The following is a 19622-nucleotide window of genomic DNA, read 5'->3' as shown; positions in this document are numbered from 1 at the left end:
TCAGTAACTGCCATTTCTATAGCAACCCACACACACTCTGCAGGCTGTGTTTTGGGAAAGCAGTTAAAACTGGATTCTACAATGTAGCTCCACTTAGAAGATGCTTTTATTTCTGTCATCTCGTTAGAAGGAGAGTATTCAAATCCAGTAAAACCCAAGTGATCATTAAAGGGCAGAAACCCATCACATCCAGGAACCGAAAGGTTGATGTCTTTGCCAATGTCACTCGGTCACTTTCAATCCAAACCACTGACCTGGTTTGCATGTTCAGAAGTGACCGTTCCCCAGGGCAGCAAGTCAGATCACAGTCTGACAACCCGGAACTTCGGACAGCCATCTGCTGTCCCAGTTCTAGGCGAGAGAGCAAATGCCTGTAAAAGCACGCTGACAATCATCCCTGACTGCCCAGAAAGCCTCGGCTACGATGCATTCACCATGACCAACAAAACCTCGTGTGCCAGCCCGGGGAAGGAAAACTGCTTCCTTCAAAAGACAAACTTCAGCCCCACATGTGACTGATGAGGACGTGTGCACGTCCACGATAGCCACCCCCCCCCTCCGCCCCACGACACACTGGCATTGTTCTAATTTGCAAAAGAGGGCCATTAGAAGATCGGAAGTTCAAGAAATCCACTAATTCCTCCAAAGGGAGACTTGTGCTCACTACACAGAGTCCTTCCTTGCAGCACCAACCAAGAGGCATTTTAACACGACGGCGTCAGCGCTGCACGCAAATGCAGCAACGGTTTGAATTCTAGTATATGCAAGCTGCACTTCTTAAAAAAAAATCCTTTTTATGGACAGTGCATATAACAATGAGCCACCTCAAACTGCTATGACATACGAAACAAAACCCAGCTTTACTTATGTTCCAAGATAGTGCTGATCTATTAGGACATCCTCCAGTGAACATGTGGTGAAGGATGGAGAAGCTAATTTGCATAATGGAAAATTTTTCGCTTGTTCCAAAAGAAAAAAAAAAGACAACTGTAGCCATTAAAAAGAAAAAGGAGGAGGAGGAGGAGACAAGAGTAATAAATGGCAGCAACAAATACTGACTCCACTCTAATGGTGTCTGAAAGGGAGCACCTCTAGGTCCCTCTTCCTAAGAGTAAACTTTCGGTTATCTGGTAGTCATGGACTGCGGTATTCGAGCGGGTGTTGAAATGTGGATTTATTTTTCAAATAAAAGTCCCATGGAACTAAAAGCAATTTCATCTTCCTTTACAGAGTTTGAAGTCCTGCCCTATAACAAAGATGTCATCAGTCTGAACATCAATGCTCACTCCCGGCAAAATGCTGGAGGGGAGACCCGGATGGCAGAAGTATGGACTGTGGCCGCCACGCACCCCCACTTCGGCCCTGCAGGCCATGAGCGTAGAATCTACATTCTTCTTCTTCTTTTTTTTTTTTTTTTAAGATTTTATTTATTTATTTGTTGGAGAGAGAGAGTGCACACGATCACAAGCAGGGGGAGGAGCAGAGGGAGAGGGAGAAGCAGGGTCCCTGCTGAGTAGGGAGCCCAATGCGACTTGGGGCTCGATGCCACCACCCTCGGATCATGACCTGAGCCAAAGGCAGGCTTAGCCGACTGATCCACCCAGGCATCCCCAGAATCTACATTCTAATACTAGAATGGTAAGAGCTTCCCTGTTGAATGCCTTTTAGATCAAGGATCACATTTTTCTGTATGAGGTCATATAGTAAGTATTTTCAGTTTGTGGGAACATTCGTTCTCTGTCTCAACCACTCAACCCCATGGGTGTAATGAGATAGCTCTCATGCAGACCATACACAAATGGGTATGGTTGGGTTCCAGTGTCTTAGTCCCTTAGGGTTGCTATAAAAAAATAATGTACGAGGTGGCTTATGAATTACAGATATTCATTGCTCATGTTCTGGATGCTGGGAAGTCCAAGATCAAGGTGCTGTCGGAATCAGTGTCTCATGAAATCCCACTTCCTAGTTCACAGATGGCAACTTCTTGCTGTGTGCTCCCATGGTGAAGGGGTGAGGGAGCTCTCTGGCGTCTCTTTTAAAGGGCACTAATCTCATTCCTGAGGGTTCCACCTTCATGACCTCCCAAAGACCCCAGCTCCAAACACATGGGGGGGTTAGGATTTCAACTTATGAACTTTAGGGAGGAGGATACAAACATTCAGTCCATAGCATTCAATGAAATTTTATTCAGGGGTGCTTACATTTGAATTTCATATAATTTTCACATGCTATGAGATACTCTTCTTCTTTTGATTCTTTCTTCAATCATTTAAAAATGTAAACACCATTCTTAGCATTGCTGTAGTTTGCCCACCCTGATTTAGGTGAACAATTCTTAACGGATTCAGAGATTGCTGTACCTGGCTGTTAAACAGTTTGGAACTACAATTACTTTCATTTACCTTAAATGTACATAATTTAAAGTGTTAAAATGGCTTGAAGTGATTAGTGTGTTTGAATTAATCATAAATAGCTGCTAATTAGTAAGTTGTGTTTTATGCTTAAGACGTGTTCCTACTTTTTTCCTGATCTGATAATCCTGTCTTGGAACTTTTTATTTAACCAAGAAAACTTAATTTCTACTTAAATAATGATATTATTGATTAAATATAACAAAATAAGAACCTTAATAATAAAGAAAAAAACAGTAAAAAAAAACAAAACACCCCAACCTTATGAAATATGTAGGCGTCTATTGAGTTTAGGAAATTAAAGAACATACGGTTTCTTTGAATTGTCCATCAATCTTAAAGTTTTCAGAAAACATATTTTAATTCATTTGATTATTTTTGAATGACTATCCAAACGTTGGCTTTTCTGTGTACACATACAAGCTGCGATAGCCAGGAGTTGGCAGTTAAATTTCTCGCAGTAGATGCTAGGTTAAAAAGACCATTTAAATGAAAATAGATCAGGTACACAAGGAAGGTTCCCAATGGCAAAAGGCTTGATGCTGTGGGGGTTATTTCCAGAGAAGAGATAAAGAATCGGGTAACTTACATTTCAGGGGCTTCCTAACAACGCACATTTGTTTCCACTGACTTGTGTACTGTGTTAATTTCCTGATGCTTCTGTAATAAATGACCACGGGCTTAGGGGCTTAAAACAACCCAACTGTACTCTCTTCCAGTTGTGGAAGTCAGAGGTCTGAAGTCAGTTCTGCTGAGCCGAAGTCAAGGTGTCAGCAGGCTTGATTCCTTCTGGAGGCTCTCAGGGGAAAATCTGTTGCCTTTTTTAGCTGCTTGTGGCCACCTGTGTTCCTTGGCTTGTGGCCCCCTCCTCCACGTTCCAAGGACATCACTTGAGTCTCTGCTTCCGACACCCTGTTGCCATCTCCCCCAGCTCCGATTCCTCCAGTCTCCCTCACAAGCACCTCCGTGATCACAGTACGCGCATCTCTCTCTGTACGAATGTATAGGACCGTCTTCCATGTAGCGAGTCCTCTTAAGTACAAATGTTATCTCATAATATATCAACTGCCCTGATAGCTAAGAAACTGCAAGGCCCTGCCTGTAGGTATTTCTTTTTTTTTTTTTTTAAAGATTTTATTTATTTATTCGACAGAGATAGAGACAGCCAGCGAGAGAGGGAACACAAGCAGGGGGAGTGGGAGAGGAAGAAGCAGGCTCATAGTGGGAGAGCCTGATGTGGGGCTCGATCCCAGAACTCTGGGATCACGCCCTGAGCCGAAGGCAGACGCTTAACCGCTGTGCCACCCAGGCGCCCCTGCCTGTAGGTATTTCTAGTATCACTGTAATACGTACAGTGTAAGCAAGAGGGGCTACGTTACTGTTTAGGGGATGGAGAAAGAGAGAGCCCGCTCACATAATGGGACAAGCTATGGGGACATCTTCACACAGCCGGGGAAGGGCACACCATTGGTGCAGTAGCAATGGTGGGTGTGCAGAAGACAGTGTTTACTTGAAATGAGGCAGAGTGATAGGCAGGGCGGGCTCTGAAGGCATCTGTGGGCGTGAGAAGCGTGGACTGCGTCACCATGAGGAGCTCGGGGACAATCTCGTGTGGGAAAGTGGTCTGTGCTTTGGAAAGACAACCTACATAGTGATACAGAAGACCTAGTGGAGGGAAGGAGAGGTGGAAGGTGCTCAGACAGATGCCAGAATTGGCCGGAAAAGAGGGAAGAGTCTGAAGCAAGGCAGAGGTAACGGAGAGGAGGAGGGGAGAGGGGAAGCTTAAGAAACGCTGATCTGATGGGACCAGCAGTGGCTGCAGGTGGGGCGGTGAAGCCAAAGAATACAGTGATGATAACTCTAAGGTTTCTACTCTGATGGTTTGGTAGGCGACACCCTTAACCAAGATAGGGAACATGAGGAGGTTTGGATGCTGGAGTGAGAGGAGTGGAGGAGCCTCAATTTTAGGCATGTTGGACCTGACTTGATGGCACATCCATAAACTGATGTCTCCTGGAAGGTCAGAAACATAGCAGAGACGAGGACCTGGGTGCACAGGGGGCCGTGGGAGTGAGGGAAGCGGTGAGATGCCCCAGCAACTGATAGAAGGGAAGTTAGCAGCTGGGCAGAGGGCAGCGGCCAGCAGACAAGAAGGACCTGGGGGGACACTGAGTCAGAGAGCCAACAGAGGAGGGCCCTTCACGAAGGAAGGAAGACCTCCAAACGCTGCAGAGACATCGAAGTGGATGAGGAGGTCACCTGCGTTCAGAGTCGTGCAGCTGCTGGCGAGCTCTGGGACACGTGTTTCCAAAGAGTGGGTGACAGGAGTAGGATCATAGTGGGCTAAGAAATGGAAGCAGCACATGGAGAACAATCCCTCAAGAGGTCTGGGCTAAGGGGAATCTGGGAAAGTGGTTGGGAGGGCATAGTTCGTGAAAGCCTTCTACAGGATGGGGAGACTTCTGTTTATAAACTCTAAAGATGTCCTTTCTCTGCGCTAGGCACTCTACTAAGCCTTTCACAACCATTAATTCTTTTTCTCCTTGGAGTGGTTAATTTTTTGTGTTGACTAGGCTAGGCCATGGTCCCCAGATATTTGGTCAAACACGTATGGATATTGCTGGGAAGGTATTTTTAAATGAGATTAACATATAAATCAGTAGGCTTAGTAAAGTAGATTATTTTTTATAATGTGGGTGGGCCTCATCTAGTCAGTTGAAGGTGGTAAGAAAAAAGACGGACCTCCCCCAAGGAAAAGGGAATTCTGCCAGCAGACTACCTTTGGGCTCAAACTACAGTATCGGCTCCTATCTGGGTCTCCAGTCTGCTGGCTGACCCTGCAGATTATGGACTTGCCAGCTTTCACAAATGTATAAGCCAATTCCTTAAAATATATCTCTTTCCTCATTTGTGTGTATATATATACACACACCCACACACCCACCCACCCCCACACACCCTATTCGTTCTGTTTCTCTAGAGAACTTTGTCTAATACACGCTTTGTAACAACATTAGGTATTATTATCATTGCCATTTCATAGTTGAGGAAACTGGCACAGAGAGGTTAAGTAACTTGCCTGGGGCCACACAGCCAGTGGATAGCAGAGCCAGAATTCCAATCCACTGTGCCCCCAGGCCCCCTGGTCTAAACCACATGCCATGCTGCTGCTCCAAAGTACTGACTTGGGCACATTTGGGGCCAACCAGGAGGTCAAAGGAAGAGAAGCAGAATATACAAGGGACTAAGAGCCTCGACAAACGCAGGTCTTATATGAATGAGAAAACAGGCCCAGGGATTTGCCCAAGGTGGGACTTAAGGCTTTATAAGGAGCAGCCCCAGGTTTTCAGGATACAAAATGCAAGCTGTCTCCCTTCTCCTTCCTAATTTCTCCCGTGTTCTTCTGAGACTCTCCCAGTCACATCCCTCTCAATCTGTCTTCTTTTGGGAGCTGCTGGGCTCCTTAAGTCCTAAGTAGTTGAGAACACACGTCAGTGGTAGCCTGTCTATCTCAGTGCAGCATATGTTAACGCAGTGGCACCGTCCATCCGTCAACGTCAAGTTTAGTACGTTTTTAGTAAAATCAGTGAATTCCACACAAATGATTATGGCTTCTGTTAGTAATTGTTTGGAAAGCAAAACGAAGCAAAACAAAACAAAAAAAACAAAACAAGACCCTACCAAACCCTGAATATCCAACAGGCATTTCTTTTCAAATATAAATTCCCAGAACTATGCTCCTATATGCTTATGGAATTAGCTATCTTTGAAAATACATTTGACATCAAACATCTCCCAATAATCTTTTTGCATGGTCTGATACTTTAAAATTCTGGGCGAGGACATCTGAAAACTGGTATTTTCAAGCTTGACTTTCAAGGGACAGGGTACTGAAGGGGTATAAGAATGAAGATGATATGAAAATCTAAGCACATAAGCATGTGAGCCCATATTTTTGTGATGAGCATCAAGTATAAAACTTCCTAGAGAACAATCTGGAAAGATCTATTAAAAGCTTTAGAATTTCATACATTTTTAATCCAGCAGTATCACTTCCTCCAAAATTTTATCCTAAGGAAACAACCATGGCCATGCTTAAAGATTTAGCTACAAAGATTATTCATCACAGCACTGGTTAGAATAGTAATGTTTTCTCTAATTATAGGGCACAGAGCAACCAAATTATGACACATTGTCATAATGAAATACTATACAATTATTAATTTTGACATTGCAGACTCACAGCTGATGCTATGTAAAGATGTTTATGATATGCAAGTGATTTTTAAAGGCAAGACACAGAACAGTACAGAGCATATAATCCCATTCCTGTTAAAAATATATTTTGCAGAAGGCAGCCTTTCTAAGATGGCCCCAGGAATCCCCACCTGCTGGTGTTCACACTCCTGTGCAGTCCACCCCACCCTGTACCCACACTGGGCCCTGTGACCAACAGCATCTGGAAAGAAGTGACGGTGTGTCACTTTGACATTAGGTTGTAAAAGACTATGACTTCCATATTGCCCACCTGTGCTTCTGTATTTTATTTTTTTCTCTTGGGTCATTTGCTCCAGTGAAAGCAAGCTGCCACGTTGTGAGCAGCCCTATGGAGGGACCCCCAGGCAAGGAATGGAAGCCTCCAGCCAACAGCTACTGAGGAGCTGAGGTCTGCAACAGCCCTGCGGCATTGGTCGCCAGCCCCTGCCTGGTGCTGAGACTAACACAGCCCTGGCTGGCAGCCCGACGGCAACCCTGCTGGAGGACCTGACCCAGAAACCACCCAGCTAGGTTGTGCCTGGACCCCTGACCCTCCCGAAATGTGAGCTAAGCGATGCTCACTGTTATTGAAAGCTGCTGAATCTTAGGGCAATTCGTTGTGCAGCAACAGATTACTAACACATGCATGCATGTGAAACGACTGGAAGGACATAATGCAAAATACGGTGAGCGGTTTGTCTCTAGGTGGGAGGGATTATGGGTCATTTTAGTTTCTCTTCTGGGATGTTGTCGGCAACATTTTTCCTTTTTCATCAAACTTAAAAACCACATGAACAAGAGAGATGCTAGAACCTAAAGAGTAAAAGGCTAAAGATGAGGGGAGCTGACCTCTAATAACCTTTAAAGACTCAAGTGAGTTAGCTTAAATGCACAACAAAAACAAAAACAAGAGCAGCTTCCCGGGAGCGTCCCTGCATGGCCCACGGGCGGGAGCTTCACCAGCCAGAAACCACGCAATGCGCTGTGAGCGGCAGCGTTCAGTACCTTCAAGGAAAGCGGACTTGCACGAGCTTCTTAAAAGGAAAATCGAACAGTCATGAAGTCACCTGCTAGCCAATCACAGGAGTCTTGCTTACCCAGCTTCTGGTCAAACCGCCACGCCGCGACATAGGCATTGTGCCTCAGATTGCTCTGTGTGGCCAGGGGCACGGTGACATAAATGGGACCATCCACCAGCACCGGCGTTCCATCGCTGCTGAGCAAGTGGACGCTGACGGCCGTGACTGGGGTCAGGTCATACCTGGTGCCGTTTCCTGGAAGCAAGAGGGATTCTCCATCACATGCGCAAAAGGGATCTCCGTGGGGCTCATGCCACCGTCTGCATCTGCTGGTCACTGAGTGTCGTACCTCCTATATGCCAGGGACTGTAATAAGCACTTTCCATTTATAAAATCCTCACCGCACCTTTGTAAGGCAGGCAAATCCACATTTTACACATAAAAGACAGAGGCTCACAGAGGGTAGTAATGGGAGCTGGCCCCAAGGGCCGGGTGGCCCGTCTGGGATCTAAGCTCAGGTTTGCCAACTCCAACTACACTACAGTGCTTTGCTTTCAAAAAGGGGCCTCCAAAGGAAAAGACTCCTCTATAACGTGGGAGGAGGGGATGTGTAGAAATCCCTGAAATCAACTCCTAGACAAAGTCAGCCCCATGCACGTGTTAATTACTTGGCAGAGCTCCATTGTGAAACCAAATGTTTTGCATTAGAGACTGCTTAAAAAAAAAAAAAAGGAACTTTTTTTTTTTTTCAAGGAGTGCTTCAAAATCCTAACTTACTTCTACTAAAAGTACACTACTGAAAACATGGACTTGAAATATTTATGAGTTATTTTAGTTGCCATTGTTATTTTGATCTGTTTAAAAGGAATTTAATATCCCAATTATTCTACATTAGAGGGCTTTTATCTGAGCTGATGCTTTAATGACTGCCTACTTCATAGATAAATCAGGGAATGCTTATGACAGCGATATTATATTTATATACTTAAGTAATCCATTTTAGGACAATTTTTCTCCAGTGAAATATAATATCACACAAAATGTTTTCTGTTATAATTTTAAATCTTGAGCACAACGACAAAAGCACGGTGATAAAAAAAAATGTAAGCTCCATTAGACCATAATCTATAGGATTTCTTATTAAGCTACTTAGTTACTTACCTACCCATCAACTACCTGAGCTAATGCGAACCTCCACTTAGGGCTAGATGTAAACAAGTTAAAGCAAGTCTAAGTGAATTTTAGAGTTTCAACACAAGTTATAGCTAAACCCTTCGTAGAGCAATTTATATGTAGGGCATGACAGCACTATCTTTTACAATTTATACCCATCTCTGTCACTGAAGGAAAAGGCATGATAATGGGAATTTCATCAAAAGGTCCACGTTGGAATCACAGGTTCAAGTTCTGAAATCTTTCAGTCTGGCCATTTCACTTGAGGGTAAAGAAAACCCAAACCCAGAATTTACCAGATTTCTGCTCAAAATATCTTCTGGCTTGAGACCTAAGCATGCCAACTGCCCAAAGGGGACACAGAAGTCAAGCCAGGCCTACAGTGTCCCTCTCTAGGTTCTGTCAGACTCTCTGGATGAGACAGAACTGAAAACCAAGAGAAATTCAGTAAGTCACTAGACTTTGTATAAACGACTCGGACATAACGTTCTCAACTGGGGGTGCTGTTGCTTTTAGCAAACCTGAAGCAGGAGGTCTCAGGGAAGCAGCAGGTAGACTAGGAAAGCATTCCAGATTCATCATTCTTCTTTGCCTCCCACTTAGCTCTGCATCCTCAACCCCACTCAGCAATTCTCCCTTCCTATTTTTTTGCACATTTCCTGGCCCAGGCAGCCGGGGTTCCAGTACCAAATGCACCCGCTAGCTACATATGTGGCCTCGGGGAAGTTACTTCACTCCTTGGGGATTTGTTTTTCTTATCTGCATTATCTGAACTAGATGCTTTCCTATGAGCCTATGGAAAGAAAACAGACTCAGCTATAAACATTTAGAAGTAAGTACAGCATTGCAGAAAAGGGCATCTTGATTTGAAGCAATATGCATTAGGTTCACGTGATTTAATGTTCTTTTAAAAGCTCTGTTAGGAGACACAGCAGCAGTTATACCTGCTTTCTCGAGGCTTCTTTTCTCTTTCTCAATGCCCTGCTAAATGCCCACTCCTACTCTATGCCTTCCAAAGCACTCTCTCTTCACCCTCCCACTCTCTTTATTCTGGAACAAGTCATACTTCGAAGGGCTCAATTGTTTCCCTTGCAGCCCTGTTCTAAAACTGCAACTCTACACAGAGCCCTGAGTTCTGTATATAACGAGGTCTTTCCCTCTTGTTTCCTCCTGATGCGACCAGGCTCCTGTTATGTCCGAATAAAGACAGGTGTCGGGCAAAGGCAGCAGGGTGAGGGGGCAGCACCACTGGGCCAAGATTAGGAGGCCTCTGACCCGTCCCTTGCAATATGAAGGGTTTTGCTCAGAGAGCTTATAAGGTCTGTTTGGCTTTGCCTTTTGTTACCAGCTTTGCTGGACGTTAGTCATTTTACGGACTCCTCTCTGTCTTCCTGGAGTTACTTGCAGAAGTCATTTCTTGAAAACCCCTTGTGAATGTCAGAGGACGGTTGTTTGCTTTCTTAGCAATCAGAGTGGGGAGCGTGATGCTGTGAAGATGTAGTGTCTCCGGCCTGTGTGGGGGTGACACCAGGAAACTATGGAGCAGGTGGACGCAGGTGAACAAATGAGAAAGTGGGCCAAATCTCCATCTGGCTGAGTTGTTCTATTTACAACTCTGGAAACTCCCTCTGAACTGGGCACAACCAAGAACACTCCGAGGAAACCAGCCTTCAGAGCCCTTTCCAATCCCAGTCGTGGCCTCCATTCACCTTTACCGGACTCTAGTTATGACCGCTGTCTCACACAGGTATGTGTGGGCCAGGCCCTCGTGCAAAGCTGAGATCTCCTAGATGCATCTTACAAAACAGGAGGCAGGCGAGCAAGTGTTGGGTGGTGGGGAAGAGAGGCTATGCACCATGTGAAACTGGAGACAGGCACCGAGCTGATGAGATGTCGGGGTGCTAAGCAGAGCCCACGCTCCCAACGCCCTCACGGGTGTGAGCCAACACGCCCAGGGGTGGCCGCTTTTCCTGGCAGTGCTCAAGTAAGGTCTGATTCCTCTTCCCACATTAGCTGTCAGTTATTTCAGTGGAAAATAAGTTGCATGTGACCTTCTAAAGACCTCCTTTCTTCCTTCTGAAATAACAGAGTGATTTTAAAATAAAACAAACCCCTCTAAAATCAATAGTTCTATGTCTCTGTGTTCTTCTCCCTTCCCCATCATCTCAGATTTCATAATTTATTCAAGAGCTCTTGGAAGTGGGGCACAGAAAAATTAATGAGCTCTGAGGAATGAGGTTGTCCCTTCAAGTTAGGGTATTGTGACTGTGCTCCATTTGTTGGGGAGATTGGCTGGGGGTTGCATGATGGTTTCAAATTGTACTTTTCCGTGTTCCCTGAAATACTACTTTTCTCCTCGGCCTGTACACTTAAAGTAAAAGTCAACATTTCCCCCAATAATGTTTACTTAAAGTGACTACCGTGCCGTTTTACCTGACGGCCAATGACTGATGTCTTAACTGCATCGTCATCATGCAAAAATTGAAGCAAGAAGAACCATTTCTGAAAGCAGGTGCCACAGATGGATGAAAAGTGAGTAACGAATCACCAGGTCACCTTGATCGGTCACCAGAAATTTGTCAGCATTCCACAAAACGGATCAGATGCTGCAGGTGAAAAAGCTTTTTCAGAAAGATCCAAGATCCGTTTATGCCAAGTGCTAAACAAGTCAGGGACAGTCAATAAAAGCATTTCTGGGAAAACGTAGTCACCTCCTCACCTAGTGCGATTTAACCCAGAACAGCCTCTGGTTTTCAGGTTTGTGTTGTGACTAGTCCAAAGTGTCAGGAAAAGAAGAGGGGAGAGACAAGAAATGACTCAGGACCTCAGCATCTGCCACTCTCCAGTCCCTAGGACTGGGGGCCACGTGAGTGCCGAGTGCACTGCTGGCTGCGAGCCAGTCTTTTTACTGATAAGGAATTATTACATATTTTCTGGCTGCTGGTTTTTAGTTTCTCTGAGTTTTTAGCTCTATGTGTCAGGCCAGTCTAGGGTGACACGGACGGAGCTGACTTAGAGGTCTGGATTCAAATCAACATCAAAGCCTGACCGCTGTTTGCCAAGTCAAGGAAGAGAGAACAGCGCAGAGGATGGAAAGATGTGGGAAAATGCTGGGTGGGCACAGATGGTAGAGAGCAGAGGCTCCCGCTCCTAAATGCTTCTGATTCCCAGAAATGACATCCCCCGTTGTCCCCACTCTCTGCATCAGAGCCACTGCCCCTTTCCCCTTCCCGCTGTGACCCGTGGGTGGGAGCGGGAGGGCAGCCACGCCAGCGCTCCACCAAACCACTCCAGGGGCAAGCGGCACAAGGGGCAGTGAGCCTTATACTTGGGGGAAAAAACCCCAACTTCAGTTAAAAGCACTTCTCTGAATTAAATCTATAGCCTACCAAAGGGGAGCTCCGAAGGTACGTCAGGCAGGATGGCTGAAGGAGACAAATGCACTCAAATGTACTTCCACAGCCGTGTAGACGGGAATCCCTAACTAACACCGTTCCCACGCACTTGAACGTCACAGCTCTAGTTCTTCTGGTTGGTCTAACGCTTCGAGCCACATCCAAAAATCCAAACACAGAAGCCCCAGCTGAGAAGAGAACAGACTCCAATTACCTGTGCCATTTCCATCCAGTCCTCGCAAATAAGGAAAACTGTCCACCTCGGACGGGGAGCTGGCGGCCGTGAGGAAGGCCGTCAGGTCGCTGTAGCTGGTGTTCTCAGGCAGCCGCAGGGCTCTCCTCTGGAAGTGAACTCGAGGCTGTGGCCGGGCACCTGCACAAATGAACTTCTGAGTTACCTCCCGGAGGAGCAGTAAATCTGAGGCAACCAGGAAGCGCTTCTCCACGTTTCAGCCCGCCTCCCCCGCCCCCTCCCCCTCGTCCCCACATCTCCGCCCATCCCCCACAGGCGGTGCAGGGCACAAAGATGTGACAACATGCTATTATGGGGATAGAAATAATAGCCCATTGTCACATTTGTTTTGACACAGGATGTTATTTAGCTTTTTAACAAAAAGCTTTCCAAGTCCTATTTGGGAGCAAGCTTTTCACTGCCCAGCATTCCCCATGGAGGGGGGTAACGTTTTGGGAAAGGAAGTCCACATCAGTGAAAGGAGTAGATGACGGTTCGGTTCATCGCTTTCCGTAAACAAAGCAAGCGATACCCTTTCCCTTTGAGACGGTTACAGACACCTCCTTAATCTTCTGGTAAAATCTGGTTTACCTCTACAGACCAAACGGAAGCCAAGCAAGGGAATTCAACGTGCAGCCTGCACAAGAATTCCAAACAAGAGCCCCACAGCAATGAACCCTTTTGCTTCGGCAGAGGCTGCCCTGTGGCACCCAGTCTCTGCAGTGGGGTGCACCCTACTTGTCACCGATTATGTTGTGCATTTGAGGATCAGGCCCTTGAAAGGAGGTGTAAATGCTCCCTTCGCCACACGCAGCTCCTATGTGCAGAAGGACGGGGTGGGCCCCTTCAGACAGTTCCCCCGAGATATCGTCTGCAGCGTGGGCTCCAGATGTTGTTTTGACTGCAGAACCCCAACCTGTTTTTCCCTAATGCTATGGCGACAGTCACAAGACGTCAAGGTGCTAAGTCATTTTGCGCAAACCCAGCAAAAACATCCTGAAGACACAAGTTAATAGAAGTGGAAGTTGTGGCATTTACACACTTCTGTGGATTAAAATAGCGGTTCCTCAAAAGCAATGACCCACCCTGGCGTTCTGGTCACTGCACATCCTGCCCGCGGCCTGCTGTTTCCCCTGCGGTCAGCTGGGGGCTCCCTGTCCCTGGTCTGTGGCTGTCTGGCACCACAGCCGGGCTGAGCCCATGGTCTTTATGCCTACCCCCAGGGTTCCTTTTAACCCTGGATCAGAAACTTAGAGTTCTCAGATGACTGGTTCTCCGCTCCTTGAAACACAGGCCCCACTGTCGGGCCCCTGGGAGCCAGATGCCCAAAGTCATGACTCCTATCTGCCTTCTGTCACCTCCCCTGAAACTAACTGGATGAATATGCGGTCCTGTCTCAAACCACCATCGCTTCTCTCTCCCCCAAAAACAACCCACGCTGATGCACTAGCATCCAAGTATCTGCCTCTGTTCACGCCCAGCTCTGCTCAGCCTGGTCTTTTCCTTTGAGGTCACAGAACACTGATGTCTTCCTCCCGCTACCTCCTTGGTCTGCACAGAGTCCGAACACCTCGAGCCCTCCAGGAGCACCCCACGCCTGGCAAGGAGCAGTCTGCTTCTCTGTCGTCCTTGCTGCCCTCAGAGATGGAAAGTCAGAGCCAACCTTTTCTTTTTCACCCCCAACGACATTAACATTATTCCCTCCCTGGTCCTATTATTGTTGTTAGCGATAGTGAACTTTCCGAGAACTTACTTCCCCTTCTCTACTGTTCTTCAATCTGAATAATGCTGCTGGTGCCCGCCTGGGTTACACACAGTGGGGGAAACCAAGAACTTGCTAACAAGAAGCAGAGCGTGTACGCTGGGACAGGGCAAAGAGGGACTTGTCCTCATGAGGGTTGAGGCAGAACAGGGTGGGATACGTCTCACCTTCCAGGCCTCAGGAAAAGGGCAGCTGCTGACAGGTGAACAGGGAATCACACTAACTCCCTCATGGGGACTGGCCTGGAACTTGGAGACCCCAGACCAGCTGCCCCCCGGCTCTCAGGGGCCACTGGCTGTTCCTCCTTCCCTCTCTTCCTCACCTCTCTCTCTAACAGACACGCAGCCTTCTCTTGTTCTCTGGCATGTCATGCATTTCCGTGGGAGATGTGTCTCTCTCCCCTCCCCACCCCTGCTCTGCCCTCCCTCTGCTGCCTCCCCTTCCTTTTTTGTGCAGGAGAACTTGGTCACGAGCCAGACATCTGGGGTCTATCTGTGGTGGCTGGTGGGTGGGGGGCACAGAAGGGTGATGCCCGGGGTAAGTTAACTAGCAGGGGACGCAGCCTGTCCAGGAGATGGGACACACTCTGTGACCAGCACGACATGGATCCCTGTTTGCTGAGGGACCAAACACACTCCCAGACACAGAGCAACGGCAAGACCACTCTCTGCCTGCCGAAATGACCAAAGAACCGTCTGAGGAATTACAGAAGGGTCGAAGCTACTCTAGGCCTCGGGGTAAATGAAATCCAAAGTGTCTGTGTGGGGCTGGGGGAGTGGTCATGGCCTCACCCCAATCTTCCTCTATCAGCGCTGCTGGATTTCCGCAATTCCAGGACGGGGTGTGATTGGCTGGGGATGGGAGGACCAAGGGGACAGGCCTGGCTAGGTCTTTTCTGGATGCCTCTCTCACATTCCCCACAACAGTGGGTTCTCAAATTTTCTCTGTTCCTCTCATACTCAGGGCTCCAACCCTATCCCCAGATGCTTGGGCCTCTGTTACTGAAATCACTGAGGCCACTCACCTCCTGTCTCTGTACTTCACCATGTCTTTCTTCCCTCTTCTCTTGTGCCTGCTGTCCCTGCTCTCCTCCAGGGTCAACCAAGCCTCTACCCTAACTTCTGCTTGTGATGCTGCGAGACTTGACCCAACCAACTCTTCTTGCCTTTGTCTATCATCTTTCTCTACAGGCTTTTCCTCCTCAACCAACAAACATACCCATTTCTTCCTCATCTAGAAAAGTAACACCAAAACATGACTTTATTTTTATTTTTTTTTAAAGATTTTATTTATTTATTCGACAGAGATAGAGATAGCCAGCGAGAGAGGGATCACAAGCAGGGGAGCGGGAGAGGAAGAAGCAGGCTCATAGCGGAGGAGCCTGACATGGGGCTCGATCCCATAACGCTGGGATCACGCCCTGAGCCGAAGGCAGACGCTTAACCGCTGTGCCACCCAGGCGCCCCCAAAACATGACTTTAATGCTGTTATCCCCATAAGGGAATGCCTCCTCTCCTTCCACCCACCCCCCAATGATCCGGCTTTTACCCACAACACACACCGCCCTCGGAAATGTCAATGGGTGACTGTATAATCTGCAAACTCGTGACTAGTTCTCCGCCTTCCTCCTCACTGACCACTTCACAATGGTCAACACTGTTCACCGCCCCCGCCCTGCTTGGCATTCACAGTCTCGCATGCTGGTCTCTCGAGTCAGCTGGCTTTTTCCTCTGCAAGTATGTTTTTTCTCCTCCCACCAACGGATGAACCAGTTCCTAAGGGGCTGCCTTCAGCTGCCTCCACTGTTTCTAAGCTCTTACCTTATTGACTCCCCTCCATGGTGGCCTTCCTGTCCATCGCGATGCTCCTCCGAGCCCCATGTCTGTATTTCCTCTGCCTTCCGGACACCTCCACCTGGATACCCCACAGGCACTCCAACACCATCCCCTACTTTGTCTCCCACTTCACCGCACCTCCGTTCTGCTCAATATCCAGCTTTGCTCCCAGCCCACTGTCATTTTCGCTTTCGATTTTTCTGTGCATCCACTTACTGCCAGGGCTGGCCAATCTCCTCTCATCAATACTTCTAGGATCATCTTCTCCTCTTCTGCCTCCACCCTACACCTCCCTGCATTACTCCTTGCCTTAACCGTGCTCCAGCCTTACCCCTTTGCCACTCCACCTACTGACACACTGACTTTTCTAAAGTCACTCTGGTCACATTCCTTCTCTGCTCAGAGACCTTCAATGGATCACCACCACTTAGCAAACAATGATGGCGGTGACAATTACAGACCAGCACAGACACCCAAACTACTACAATTCCAGTACTATATGGGGGGGGGGTGCAGTTCAGTACTTTAGAATTTACAGTTCTCTTTTTTTTTTTTTTAAGATTTTATTTATGAGAGAGAGAGAAAGAGAACAGCGGGAGGAGAGGGAGAGGGACAAGCAGACTCTGCGCTCAGCGGGGCTCAATCCCACAACCCCGACATCATAACCCGAGCTGAAACCAAGAGTCAGATGTTTAACGAACTCAGCCACCCAGGCGCCCCTACAAAGCTCTTATATACATATTATTTCACTTAATATTTACAACAATCCAGTGAAGAGAGAACCCTCTCCTCATATGAGTGAGGAAGCAGAAGCCCAGACAGGTTAATGACCTGTCCACAGTCGTTCTGTTAGTAAGAGGCAGAAAGGAATTCTTTCAATCCTAACTACTGTTTCCCCTTGTAGGACACCACACCTACCTCTCATCCTCTGGCCAAGCAGGACTGCACAGCTCTGTGCTTCCACTCATGTGTTCGTGCCTTTTCCCTGCAGTCTCTGTCCGCACATCTACACATCATCCAAGATGTGTCTTAAATGCCACCTCTTCTATGGAGACATCCTTGATCCCACCCCAACCTCTAAATGCTATATGTATCTTTCTCCAACACGGAATTTTTTTAAAAGATTTTATTTATTTGAGAGAGAGAGAGAGCACAAGCGGTGGGGAGGGGCAGAGGGAAAGGGAGAAGCAGATTCCCCGCTCAGCGGGGAGCCCGACAGGAGGGGGATCACGACCTGAGCCGAAGGCAGATGCTTCACTGACTGAGCCACCCGGGCGCCCCTCCAGCATGGATTTTGCTGTGCCCTATATTATGTTTATTTGGAAACATCGCCCTAATCAGAGGCACCATGAGATGAGAACATGGATCAGTGGAATCAATCAGCTCTACATTTAAATCCTTCTTCTACCATCTTCTATTTGAGTGACTTTGGGTTTGAGGTTCTTTATCTTTAAAACAGGTGTGAATCACGCCTGTCTCGTAATATGGTTACTGTGAGGCTAGATCAGAGCACGCATGTATGATGCCTAGCAGTCCCTCTGGGTACATGATCAGTGCAGGGTGAACGTTAATTTCCCATCTCCTCTCCCATTTTAGATGGAAGCTCTTTGAAAGCAGGTGTCCTGTAAAACACATTGCATCGTGTCCCACACACAACTGGTGCTCAACAATATTTACAGAATTGCATGTAAAGATGAACTATGTTGGGCCGCTCACCAGGTCCAAATAGTGATCTGTCTTACTTCTGACTAGGTCAGGATTCGTCAATCTCAGCACTACTGACATTTCAGGCCAGGTAATTCTTTGTTGGGGGCGGGGGGACTGGGGTGCCTGTGCCCTGCATGTCTGACAGCATCTCTGGCTTCTATCCGCCAGATGCCCGTAGCAGCTCCTAAGTTGTGACAACCAAAAAAGTCACCAGACATCACCCAATGTCCCTGGGGGACAAAACTGCCCCAGACTGGGAACAACCGCACAACATACTCTGAGAAATCTCACAGTGATCCAGACATGTACCGAGTCTCCTGTGCAAGGGGTACTGGATATGGGAAGAGGAAAAGGAGGACAGAAGGCTTCATGGGAATGGCTTAATTACCACAGTATTTTAAGTGTCAAAATAAGAGATCTATGCGAAAAAGTACAGAGGAAGCTCAGAGAGAGCTCCATGGGTGGCATCCGTGACCCGTGTCTGGAGGCGGTTGGGGGGGGGGTGGAAGGGAGCGCACACCTGGAAGCAGGACAAGCCTGAGCGGGGAGGCTGGGGAGGGCGGGGGACCCCAGGAGCCGGGTGTAGGCTGCGTGGGCCTGCAGGAGCATCTGCGGGGTTCCTGGGATGGGAGGGAAAAGATCGCGTTTGCTCTCACCCAGCTCTGGTGGCCAGTGGAGGGGTGGAGGGGCTAGAAGTCAGCCAGGAGGCTGTCATGATGGGGTTCACCTGACAAACAACGAATGCCCAGTAAAGATGGCGGCTTCGGGATGGAAACTGAAGAGGTAGCTGGAGGCAGACAGGAGGGCAGGGAAGAAAGAGCAAGAAGAGGCCAGAGGGGCAAGGAGCTGAGGAGTGAGAAGCGATCCTTCAGGAGGACACCTGGGTCTCTGCAGCCCAGCCCAGACCCCCCGGGGTGACCAGGGCCCGGAAGGAGGCCCTGCAGCGGCCACTCGAGCTCCGTGGAACTCTATGAGGGTAATTTCCAAAACAGCGTGAGGCAAAGGAAAACCGAGAGGTGCAACAGGGGAGGGCAGACTTCTCCGGTTTGGGAAGGGATGGACATGGGAGTGGAACGTGAAGGACGAGGGGGTTATGAAGGGCTTTTCCTGGAATGGCAGACTGCTGTTTCGGGAGCTGAGGGAGAGCTAGAGGAGAACGATGGATGGAGGCCTGAGGAGGAGATAAGGGGTGGGACGAGCTGCGAGAGAAGGTGCTCGCGGTGGTGGAGGGACCACAGCAGGCACGTCACAAGGCCAGGGAGAAGCCACCAAGCCATCCTCCCCTGGGGGCCTTTCCTCTTGGTGAAATGTGGTGAGGTCATTAGTAAGAGGAGGGGCGCAGAGGTGGCTGGTGCTCAGTGCGGTGTGGATGAGGTGGGCGTGGTGAGGTGGGCGTGGCTTACAGCGCAGCCCTGGGGACCAAAGGCAGTGGGTGCTGACAGTGCCCCCCTAAGCAGCCAGGCAGCTTCGTGGTATATTATTATTATTATTATTATTATTAATTTTAATTCAATTTAGTTAACATATAGTGTAATATTAGTTTCAAGGTAGAATTTAGTGATTCGTCAGTTCATAGAACGCCCAGTGCTCATTCCGTCAAGAACCCTCCCTAATGCCAATCACCCAGTTACCGCATCCCCCACCCACCTCCCCTCCAGCAACCCTCAGTTTGTTTCCTATAGTTAAGAGTCTCTTATGGTTTGCCTCCCTCTCTGTTTTTATCTTATTTTTCCTTCCCTTCCCCTATGTTCACCTGTTTTGTTTCTTAAATTCTACATATGAGTGAAATCATATGGTATTTGTCTTTCTCTGACTGACTTATTTTGCTTAG

At 47.9% G+C, this 19622-nt stretch overlaps 1 protein-coding gene across 4 annotated transcripts in view; it reads right to left on the bottom strand.

Annotated features, from left to right (window-relative positions):
• FAM171A1 (family with sequence similarity 171 member A1) overlaps positions 1–19622 on the bottom strand; it is a 125530-nt gene that overhangs the window by 21533 nt on the left and 84375 nt on the right. For 3 of the 4 annotated variants that reach the window (XM_045787913.2, XM_087857669.1, XM_045787912.2), the window contains exons 4-5: positions 12470–12628; positions 7766–7942 (exon numbers count right to left, since the gene is read on the bottom strand). In XM_045787913.2, coding sequence (XP_045643869.1) covers positions 7766–7942; positions 12470–12628 — 336 coding nt within the window. The remainder of the gene's footprint in view (positions 1–7765; positions 7943–12469; positions 12629–19622) is intronic. The other variant, XM_087857668.1, reaches the window with a different exon arrangement.

Source organism: Ursus americanus, chromosome 31 (assembly GCF_024610735.1).
Source record: "Ursus americanus isolate L20-20 chromosome 31, mUrsAme1.1.p, whole genome shotgun sequence".
NCBI classification, from domain to species: Eukaryota; Metazoa; Chordata; class Mammalia; order Carnivora; family Ursidae; genus Ursus; species Ursus americanus.
This window is presented reverse-complemented; position numbering and strand designations above follow the sequence as displayed.